General features: G+C 34.8%; 1 protein-coding gene across 50 annotated transcripts in view; it reads left to right on the top strand.

Annotated features, from left to right (window-relative positions):
- rims1a (regulating synaptic membrane exocytosis 1a) overlaps positions 1–11,544 on the top strand; it is a 134,967-nt gene extending 123,423 nt beyond the window's left edge. For all 50 annotated transcript variants that reach the window (XR_012389328.1, XR_012389330.1, XR_012389329.1 and 47 more), the window contains 5 exons: positions 2,673–2,823; positions 7,507–7,619; positions 8,106–8,207; positions 8,674–8,813; positions 9,244–11,544. Coding sequence is in view for 40 of the 50 variants with exons in the window: in XM_073921006.1 (XP_073777107.1) it covers positions 2,673–2,823; positions 7,507–7,619; positions 8,106–8,207; positions 8,674–8,813; positions 9,244–9,459 (722 nt within the window). In the remaining 10 variants the exon portion in view is untranslated. The remainder of the gene's footprint in view (positions 1–2,672; positions 2,824–7,506; positions 7,620–8,105; positions 8,208–8,673; positions 8,814–9,243) is intronic.
- Positions 11,545–12,012: the final 468 nt, after the last annotated feature.

Raw genomic sequence — 12,012 nt, 5'->3', positions numbered from 1 at the left:
TTTAATACAATAAATAAAACTTTTCAAAGTTTATAAATGATTTATTTACATTCTGTATAATATAATATAATATAATATAATATAATATAATATAATATAATATAATATAATATAATATAATACATAAAATTCATTTATTATTTAAAATATTCACATTTTCTTTCAATAATAATTATTTTAGTACATCAAGTTTAACCAAATGAAAATGAGCAATGTTATTAGCCAATTGCTGGAATTCTTTTTTAAATAATTGTATTATTTATATTGATTAGTTATTTTAGTATATTGTTTAGCTGAAATATAAAATGCAAATATTTGTATTCTTATTGTTTTTTTATTTTAGTTGTTTTATGTATGTTTTATTTTGTGTATGAAGTTTATTTATTTTTTTTTTTATTTCAAACTTTGGTTAGTGTTGTAGATGCGAAACATAACCTGTGTAAATAACTGAAATATAGATTTTTTTGTTGTTGTTAATTTGCTAAATTTAAACTTAATGTAAAAATGCTAATTTAAAAAGCGTAAGAAACGTTGCACTTGCACATTTCTGCACTTGAGAGTATAAAAGAACATAATTATTGTTTTTTTTATTTTTGTGGAAAACAAAGCTTTTGAGAAAAAAACTTTTCTTTGTTAAACATGAGAAACATAAGAATATAAGAAACAAAAAAATTGTTTGTAACTGTAGTTTTACTGTCACTTTTAATGCATCCTTGCTCCGTAAAAGCTTTATAATATTAACCCTGTGTTCATATTATGAATTTAATTATACATTATGATTATATATCGCAAAAACAGCACAAACTCAGCTCTATTTGAAAGAAACCTTTGCCACAGGAAACTCCAGGTTTAAGTGCTCTTAATGTGTTTTACACAGTAAATTAGTGATTTTTCGGTTGGCCCAGATAATCTCAGAGCTGTGTTGTTTTTGAGAACCCCTAGCTTTTTGTCTGAAAATGTTGTCAGGATAAACCACTGATGATGCTTTGATGAAAGTGAACAAGATGAGCGAAGATATAAATCTCCCTGCAACATTTTTTACTCAAACAACTGGCCTGACAGCGGCTCTGTGCGCCACCTCAGTGCTTGACATTTTCAAAGGATCTGTAATCCATCAAAAGGCCATAAATAGTCAGGATGGTGCCCCATGACGTCCAGCAGGAGATGTTGCACTCACCAGGGGTGAAGAGCGGAGTCTTTGCCTGCAATATTTCCTCCTGACTGACTGCTGTAATAATAGCACACATACTTTAACACCTAGACACACACACACACACACACACACACACACACACACACACACACACACACACACACACACACACAAACACACACACACACACACACACAGAAATAAAAAAGCTTACATTTTTTCCTTTTACATTTTTGCTTTTTAATTGACAATGTGTGAACAGCTTGGAATAAAAGCAAGATCCCAAATTTCAAGATTGTCTGAGAAGGCCTGTGGACAGATTGCCCATATATATTTGAATTACTTTACTTCATTATATAAACTATAAATATAATTAATAAATTATTATTATTAATAAATATAAATAAACAGCTTAGTTTGCAGTGATCATTTTGCACGGAGCATTATGTAATCTGCTTATTTCACAGTAAATTGTTTGATACATAACATTAGATTATGTATTTAATAAACAAATGTTTTATACGGACTGTAATTAACTTTAATTCTCTGAATGAAAAAGGTCAGTTTTTGGTTATACACATCATAACATACTAAATCTGTTGTGTTACCTGTTGTGTTACTCGCAACAGCAAGTCTCTCATGTCTCCATCTGAAATCACAGATTCTCATGTGCTGCATAATAACATTCCACCCGATGCAGGCATGCTACGACAGCAGAGTTTCTTGTCTATTATGCCAGAAGTTCAAGTTCATTTATTTATAAAGCACATTTAAAAACAGCCATGAGACTGACCAATGTATTGTACATAAGACAAAATAAAATAAAAAGATTATAAAAACATAAAAATACGCCAAGAGAAACAACTGAATCGATTTTAAAAATGAAGCAGTAGAAAGGACTATTAAAATAATATAATGTATAAGAAACAATATAGAGAGAAATAAGTCAATATGTAAATATCAGAACATGTACTGGCCATTTATTACAAGGTTTTTGTACCATGATGTACAACTCCAACCCAGACAGTATATCAATTCACTTGAAGCTATTAGAAATGTTAATAAAAGTCACTTTTTCAAATGTGGCAAGGTTAAAAGTTGTTGGAAGAAAGATCAACTCCTTATAATGCAGCTCTAAAGCATAAATAAATGAGGAAAAATAAAACAAAAACATGAATCACAAAACACGGAAAACTGCTAATTTATGCCTTTTTTTACAGTCACTAGAATTGTTTTCCTAAAAAATGTCCTTTTTGCCTAAGCTTTAAATAGGAAACAATTTTTTGAAAGAAATGCAAATGTCTTATGATTTAATTAATTATGCTAAGCTAAGCTTAAAGTGACTGTAAGAAAAAGAAATCAGTCAACTGTTTATCTGTAGGAAACTTGTAAAAATTATATGTATATATATTTTTTTAAATAGTGGAGTGTTCCTTTAAAAAATCTTTGTCATTGAAGACTTTAATAAGTCCCCCTTTCCAACTTTGTATTTTAATGTTTGTTTTTTTTGCATCCACAGAAGCAGCCAACAAGAAAGCAAAAGGATCCAGTCAGATTCAGCGGAGTCAGGAGACAGGAATGGCAGTGGAGTATCCCCGAAATGTCATGGCCCGACAGGCCAGCCGAGAGTCCACTGACGGCAGCATGAACAGCTACAGCTCTGAGGGCAAGTCAGTATCCAGAGCAGTGGAAACCCTTCTCTGATACACACTTACCTTATACATTAACTATACAGTACATCACAGTTTTGCTCATCTATCTGTCCGCCTTTTGCTTTTCCTACATGTTAGTATATCTAGGCATGTGACATACTTAACCTACATTACTCAGTGCTGTTAGCCGCTTTTATGAGATGTCTCAGCAAACAATTTTGTGTTTAATAGGTGTCTACTAGACATCTTAACGTAGACAGCTTTGCTAAAACTAGGCTAAACATGGGCTGTCAGTGAAAATCTAGATGTCTAAGAATAGCCCAAAATTAGACTAGTCGTCACATGAACAGATTACACAGACTTTATATGTGTAGTCATTTAATTCTGTTTATTTGATGACTAGTCTAGTTTTGGCCTATTCTTACACGTCCATTAGATTTTTACTGACTGCCTAAATTTAGCCCTGTTTTAGCACAGACACCTATGTTAAGAAGTCTATTACACATCTTTTAAAAACAAAAAATGCTTGCTGGGGTGGTATCGGACAAAATTGCAAATCAATCAGGAATAATTGTTTTCAGTTGGGATCTATTTTGGAATTTAGAAAATTGTTGCATCACAGTATATTTTTCTGTGACACTATACAGGACACTACAATGCATTGTTCTGGAAATAAACTAGGTAGTAAAACATACATTTACTGTTTAGTTAAAGCCTAAACATACACACACACACACACACACACACACACACACACACACATACACGCATACACTCACACATTTGGTTTCAGAAATAAATTACACCAAAGCTTAAGGTTATTTTATTTTAATTACTTGACAATAAAGAAACACTAAAGAAGTGCTGCATATATACAGCACAGATAGACCTACTTTTTAAATATAAATAAAACCCTTACTGTATATATAGTAAAAAATATTTTGTTTTTCCAAGCTTTGGAAGGAATGGTTGCATTCAAAATAGCATCAATGTTTTCAGAGTGCAATAAGAAGGGATAACAGTAGTCAATTAGGGGATAACTCAGAATAGAACACAGTCTTGAACGGTAGCTCTAGAGGTGTAGTTCCAACCACGCAAATGTGTGACGCAGTTTGCAATTGTTCGTTGAAACTATGAATTCTGGAGCATATCAAAAAAATTTTGAGATGACGAAATTTGTGATCTTAATGGTCTTGGGAAACATATCTCCGTTAGTTTGTTTTTGTTAAAGAGCCTATATTATACATGAAATAGGGTCATATCTTGGTTGTAAGGGTCTCCAACAACAGTCTAATATGCATGCAAGGTCAAAAAACACTTTCATGGTCTTATAATCTGCATTTATTTTTACCTAATTATTCCAGCGACTCCCATATGAATCGTCCAGTGATTAATTTGTTCCCAAACCCCTCCTTAGCTCATATAAATATAAAATTAATCACGGTTCATACACGCTCGATAGTGTAGGCGTGGATTTTAGCTGCCAGTGGGTCAATGTAAATACAGTCGATGGACTTGATAATACAGACAACTAACTATTTTATTGAGCAAAAACTCTAAAAACTGTCGAGATCTCCTAGCTTGTCTCACTCTGCTCTTTTCACAGACACACACACAAACACACACACACATACCTCTGGACGACAGCGCACGCACACACACACGCACGCACACACCACCCTCGTCCACGGAGCTCCGTAAACAAAGCAGCACGCGTCGCGTTTTTAACGTGACTTTGCACGCGATAAGAGAATATAGCCAGTTAACCTGATACAGTACACGCGGTTACAAGTAACAAATCACAATTAAATACATTTGCAAGCTAGAGTAAACGAGGCAGCAACTTTAATCGCACGTACTTAAACTTGAGAAATGGAGAAAGAAACTCTTCCTGACATGTCCAGCAGTAAGTTACTCTTTACTGAACCTTCATTTAAAAAACGCAGATGAAGTATTCTTTGTAGCATGTAGTTTGCAGAAGTTTCCAGTAGTTTCCAACTGCTTGGTTATAATGCTGAGGTTTCATCTTTGGGTAGAGACTCGATAATATCCATCTGCAGTGTGACTTCAATCGACTGGCATGTTTGTGTGTGTGTGTTTGTGGGTGTGTGTGTGTGTCTGGGTTTCTGTGTCAGAGGGCGGGGCCTCAGGTTTCAAATCTCCTGGGTTTGCGCGTGCACGTGAATAACTTGGTTTCGTTAGTACGTCATGGCGAAACACCTAATGACTCGGTATCAAGGCGGCTCGTTTGAAGCACTATGAGTCCACTCTTTTATAGATGAATCAACCATTTTAAACACTGTACTCTTACAGATTTAAGCCTTAGCTGGATACTTCACTTCACTTAGAGCTGTGTTACACACTACATGGAGGGGAATTTTCAAAAACCCATGATATGGGCTCTTTAAGGTAATAACACTTGTATTTTGTATAACATTCACTAAAAATACCTCAGATGTTATAGAATGTTTATAAAAAGCTGTTGTTTTTAACTTTCCATTAATGAAGGAATCAAGAAAAAGCACAGTTTATAAAAAAATAATAAAGATAACAACTGCATTCAGCGTTAATTACAACACAAATGATTTTTTTGAAATGTAATTTTAATGATTTCCGAAGGATTGTACTTAAAAATTCATACTTTTTGCCAAAGGAAAACATTTTATTAAAATAAAACCATGACAATTATTATTATTATAATTCATTTATACCATTCATGATATTTTTTTTTAAATAATATTATATAAAACATCCTTACATACATTTAAAAAAGCATACAGCATACAGTTAAAGCATACACCAGCCCTAAATTCATCTTTCCCAAAGCTGACTTCCTTCCCACCTCACACTCCATTAAAACAGTCCCATTTGTGGTGTTTTATGCATTGGCTGCAAAGCCATCACTCACACATTAGTGGACTTTCAACAGGCCGTGTGTCATATACACATGAGCTTCTCTCAACTAAATTTATTTGGAAAAACTGTAAGGATAAGCTAATAGAGAACAGTCTGATTTACAGAGCTAACTCTGTGTCCACTACATTCTGAGCTCCATGTTTGGAGCCAGATGGCAAGCCGTACTCCCCAATAATAATTAAAATATCCATCATCTGTGGAGAATGGGGCCTCGGTTGGGTCTAAAATAGTGCAAAACACTGCAGACCCGCTTCCCTTTGCGGCTTCGGTCAGACGGTTGACCGGAGAGTAACACAGCAGAATGAGAAGCGACTCCGTGATTTAAGGCTTATTTCATGCAAACGTGTTTTAAATAGTCTGAAATCGTATAAGGCTGTTCATATGGTAGCACGACACGGGCTGGCACATCCCTCAGACATTCCTGCAGGAGTTAGGTCATGGAAATTGCGCTGGTCTCAAAGGAAATATTGAGTGTATTAAGAGGGGCCTTCACGCAGGACAGGGTTTACATACCGTTCACAGCGCAAGACTGCTTCTTGAAGAGATTTCTGTAGTTTTACACTCTATGTGAGGGCTGTTGGCACATTTTGCAATAGTAAATGTCCTCAACTGATTGTTGGATGCTTGTTTTTATGCTTATACATGATTTAGAAAACCTATTAATAGACAACAGCGTAGGGGTTAATTGGATCATGGCCCACAGATCTGAACATTCATTAATTTTAATAGCACTTTCTTTTTATTTGCTGCATATTTGTATTGTTTAGCTATTTACAGAGTAAAAGACAATTTTGTTGTGAATAGAATATACTTATTTTAAAGACGGATGTTAAGATAGACTACTTATTTTTATTTACTTGTTTTTTTGTGGCATTTTGCATTTGATAGGTCGGATTTCATACTATCTGTATTTATGTAAACATATTTGTTATCACTAATGTGAACGCTGTTGGGATACTATTAGATGTGTTATATTCTATTGAATAAGTAATGTTAACCAAACAAAAGTAAAGATGGAATCATGTGTTAATGTGCTATTTCGCATTTGTTTGTTAAATAGTTGTCTATTTTTATTTAAATTGTTAACTTATATTGTATTTGACCGCTTTTAACAACAATGATAATGAATCACACAGAGTTATTGGATTATTATTATTGTGCTTATTATTTTAAAACTTCGATCATATTTATTTTTTGTCTATTTACTTAAACAGTTTTATTATATTTTATTATGCATTCAACAGGTTTTTCTTTTAAAAGGATAAAAATAAAAGTTTTCCATGGGTTATTTTTTGTTAAACTGTTCTTTTAATACATTTAAAACAAGTTATATTTGTCTCATTTAAATTAAAAATGTGATTTATTTAATTAATACATTTTTAAATTTGCCAAATTTACCAAATAAAGAATATCATAGAGCTATTAGTTTATTAATATGGTTATTATGTTTAAAACTTACATCTAATTTATTTAATTTTGGTTTAGCAACCATGTGTTGCTTTTTGTCGTTTTATTCGTGTTCGGTAAACTGAGCAGCCAATCAGAAATCTCTCTCAGAGAGATGGCACAGATGGACAAAAATTTTACATGTTCAATCCATGTTTAGTTCCAAAAAATCCCTGATTGGGTTCAAATGGTATTAACATTCAAGACAACAATTGAAAATCAGTGATTCTTGTTGACAGCTGACAGTTGGCTTGGTGTTTGAGAACTTGTAGTTGAATGGCTGCTTTAATAATGACGTCTACCTGTTCTGATAACCATGTATGTGTGTTTGTGTGTCAGTCTGATCTTCTCAGGGATGAGGTTAGGGGCCGACAGCCAGTTCAGTGACTTCTTAGATGGTCTTGGTCCTGCTCAGTTGGTGGGTAGACAAACTCTTGCCACACCTGCTATGGGTAAGTCAATATTTGTATATGTAACAAACAAACATTTTTATATTGCTGGAATATTGTTTAGTCTAAGATTTTTTTAGATTGTGTTCAAGGAAAAACTTTGATAAATGTTAAAGCCGTTCTGGAGTTAAAACACCTTTTTCGTTTTTCTTAGCATTTTGATTTGTGTTTGATGGACCGTTATTTGAATTTAAGTTACATTACATCTACAAGTCAACTAATTCTCATTAGATTATAAGTAGACTGCTAGGTTGGGGTTAGGGTTGGGATTGGGTTTAGGGTTAGTGTAAGTTGACATGTACTTGCAAAGTTTCTTATAGTCAGTTAAATGTCTGTTGAAGGAGCAGTATCAACAAATAGTAAACAGACAGTCTACTACTCAAATGGACCATCAAAATAAAGTGTTACCATGTGTCGTGTTGTTTTGCTTGTTTATTCACATTTTGATTAGTTGTTTCATGATTTTTTATTTAATTTTTTTTTTTGTAGGAGATGTTCAGATTGGACTGATGGATAAGAAAGGGCAGCTTGAGGTGGAGGTTATCAGGGCCCGTGGTCTTACACCTAAACCAGGTTCCAAATCGCTGCCGGGTGAGTGTGTGCTCACATTACACTAGTTACTTACATTTATTGTGTTTCTTATGTGTAACATTGTTACATGTTTGAATACATTATTCAGTATTTATGTTCAAGAGCATTTTGAAGAAAATTAATACATTTATTTAGCAATTGGATACATTTAATTGATTGAAAGTGACAGTAAAGACTTCTATAAATAAAAAATATAAAAAATAATAGTAATGATAATATTAAAAACATTTATTGACCAGCAAACTGAAAATCATTTCAGACAATATAATATTAAAACAGAGGAAAGTTGAAAAATATAAATAATTTTATTTTTACAATATTGTTATCATAATAATTGATGTGTAGTATTGTGATTCGTTTTTTGTTATAAAACAAACAGCTAATAGAAATGTGTTTTAGTACTATACATTATGCTAGTTGTATGTGTCTAAATGTTCATTTTTGTGCTTTACATCTTCCTTCAAAGCTCCCTACGTCAAGGTCTATTTGCTGGAGAATGGAGCGTGCAAAGCCAAAAAGAAAACCAAGATTGCACGGAAAACGCTTGATCCTTTGTATCAGCAATCGCTGTTGTTTGAGGAAAGTCCGCAGGGTAAAGTTCTCCAGGTAAGAAGTACATTTCAATAATCTATTTCTGTTATTTACCTCCAAATTCTACCATTTCACCACTTGATTTTTTTGAGATTGTTTGAGATTGATTTTGAGATTGAGTTTTAAAATATTGACCATTGAAGATTTAAAATCCATATAGCAGAAATGATATATTTCATGAAATAAGTCATGAAAATGGCAGAAATTCTTAATATATTTTAAATATGTTATCAGAATTCTCTCACATTTGTAAATAAGATTTTTAGAACTTATCAAATGCAAATAGAATATTCTAATTTGAAAAAGCAAAGGAACAAACAAACATAATCAATTACAGTCTGGAAATACTAGGCTCTAGTCTTGCAACAATTTGTTGGCATCCCTATGTAACCTTAGTGTTTAATGTGATATGTGTGCATATCTTGACTGCTGACTGTATCTTCAGGTAATAGTCTGGGGAGATTATGGCCGCATGGACCACAAATGCTTCATGGGAGTTGCACAGATTTTTCTAGAGGAGCTGGATCTTTCTAGCACAGTTATTGGCTGGTACAAACTGTTTCCCCCGTCATCATTAGTTGACCCGACTTTAGCTCCACTCACCCGTCGCGCTTCCCAAACATCACTGGACTCTTCAGGGCCACCGGGCACCAGGTCCTAATGAACGGACAGGAGCTTGACGCCAAAATACAAACAAACTCAAAACCACGGTGACCCCAGTGGACCAAGAGACCTGAGGCAACAACAATCAGAACCGGAGCGGCAGACGGACAGAACCACGATCAAAGCTTTGCTGAAGCCTGACAATCACTTCTCTCTTTTACTTTTGATCTTTGGGTTGTAGAGATTTCCTTTGATCCACTCTGCTCCTTTACTGCATGTTTCGTTGCTGATTTGACCCAAATCAACAGAGAGGAACAGGACAGGAAGAAGTGGTGCCCCGTAGCCTAGATCGCTGTGGTCAGTCAGAGTGTGGGTTTTCTCAGAGCGAGAGGACAGCACTGCCCCTCCTCGAATAATATTGCACTTACAGGAAGCTCGAGGATTTAAGGTGGAGATTTAGTCTTCTCAGAGAGTCTCCTCTCTGCATCACGGATGCTGCGTCCCGAGCCCCGCCGTGTTTGGCACCAACTCAGATTGTGTGTGTGTGAGTGTGTTTGTGTGCGGACGAATGAATGAATGAGCGAGTGTTTGCGAAAGCAGGGGCGCCTGAGAACCTTTTAAGTCTGTTTACAGCAGTCACCAGCGACTGCTTTGCCTTTTCACGTTACTGTTGATTTGGTAAATAGGCACACTTTGTAGAATGTGAAAACATGCTTCATGTTTTCTGATGTTTGTGTCATTCGAGCTTCACGGAAGACACAAAAAAACACTTGTATTCGATTCACAGAGACTGTAAGAAGCTGCCACTATCATTTCGGTTCACTAACATCACAGATCGCATCTTTAGCATTTTTAATTCTATTCCGTTTGGTAAAGGACTTGTACATACCGATATTAGGATTTCTACCCGACTAGAGTTTACATTATTTTAATGCAAGCACAATGCTTGATTTTTGAACAAAAAAAGATAATAAAAAGAAAAGGAGATTGATGATAGTAACAATAAATAATAATAAAAAAATGACAGAGAACGAGAGGCCAAAATCGTAAGCTTCCTATTTTTAGCTGTTTGTCATGGATTTAGTTTATTTTAAAACTCCCCCTGAGCATTTTGAATGTGACAGTGAGACGTGGTCTCCGCTTAAGACCACACGACGCCAACAAGGGGAACAGCATGAATCGGGAACTGTTCCAAGTTGCATGCACATTTTGTAAAACAAGACAGATGAGAAAAAAAAGAGACTACAATAAGTGTGTGTTAGTTCCACAAAACTGTAGGCCAGCTTGTATGTTGCATGTACTTGTACAGTTTGCTTGTACTTGATATAAATAGATTATCAAATAAAAACGAAGCCATTCATTCCATGTGTGGGCATTTGGCCAGGTTCAGCCATACACACAGGCCTTATTTTGGGGCTGAATGTCGATAAGAATTTTTCTAATTCCTTTATTTTCTTTTCTTTTGAAACCCTGGATGGATAAATAAGTGCTGTACTGTAGAACCGAGCAAACACAAGGCCCTGTTTTCTTGAAGATGTTGGTGTTCACTGTAGTCTGTACTACCGTGGCCTAAAACTAAGGTAGACAACCTGTATAAAAAATAAAAATATATATATCTAGAGCTATCTGTATATGGAGTATAAAATCACAATGACTTAGAGATATATCGATATTGAGATGGAGTGTGTCAAGTAAACATCACTTACGTACATGCATATATTGTAAATATGAGTCTGCAGAGAGGTTTACTTATATTTACAAAGCGGCCCCATCTAGTGCTCTGTCTCTTGGTTCTGCTGAGCGGAAGAAGGGACACCTCAAAAGTTTTATTTTAGTGATGCCCAAACCCCGTCGAATGAAATTTGGACCTCTACCGACCGGTTGCTTTGTCATAAACGCTCACGAATCCTCGTTTCAAATGAGAAGTTTACTTTCTATGCCTGCTTACGGCAGACTTATTTACTTTGTCAGTATTATTCAAGGATACTGATTGTTTACAGTTCATGTGTTCCACTGAAACAAAATTGAAAGTATTCACTGCAACATTTCTTGTTTGTACAGCAGATGTGGCTCAGATAATGTGTATGTTTTATAATCAAGAGTTCATTTTTATTATTTACAAATAAAAGACTGTGTGGAAGAATTGGTGTGTGGCGCTTGTTTATAATATGTTCTTGAAAAAAGTGTGTGTGTGTGTGTGTGTGTGTGTGTTTATTATATATACATACACATACACATACAACAGTTCTGTCTGGTTCTCAAATCTGATTCACTGATAGCCATGCGATATTCTGCAACATCAGAACTCGTACAGTCTCTTCACACTTGTGTATTACTCCACCCACATGGAGTGACAGCAGATCAATAAACTCTGTACAGTTTGACAAAATTTTACAGCTTTTGGACAACATAATGTACTTTTGAGTTTTTTCAGGTAAGAATGTACTTGTTTAGATTGCAACTCTGCAGTTTATTTACAGGGACTGTGCCTATTTTAAATATGTTTATAAATCTCCATCAGCCTGTCACTGAGCAGAGCAAAGATGGTTGATGTTGTCCATCCACAAGTTGGTGACATAATAAACTCTCAGAGGGCATTTACAGCTGATCA

Source organism: Danio rerio, chromosome 13 (assembly GCF_049306965.1).
Source record: "Danio rerio strain Tuebingen ecotype United States chromosome 13, GRCz12tu, whole genome shotgun sequence".
NCBI lineage: Eukaryota > Metazoa > Chordata > Actinopteri > Cypriniformes > Danionidae > Danio > Danio rerio.
The sequence above is the reverse complement of the archived record's forward strand: the minus strand, read 5'-3'. Positions and strand labels throughout refer to the sequence as shown.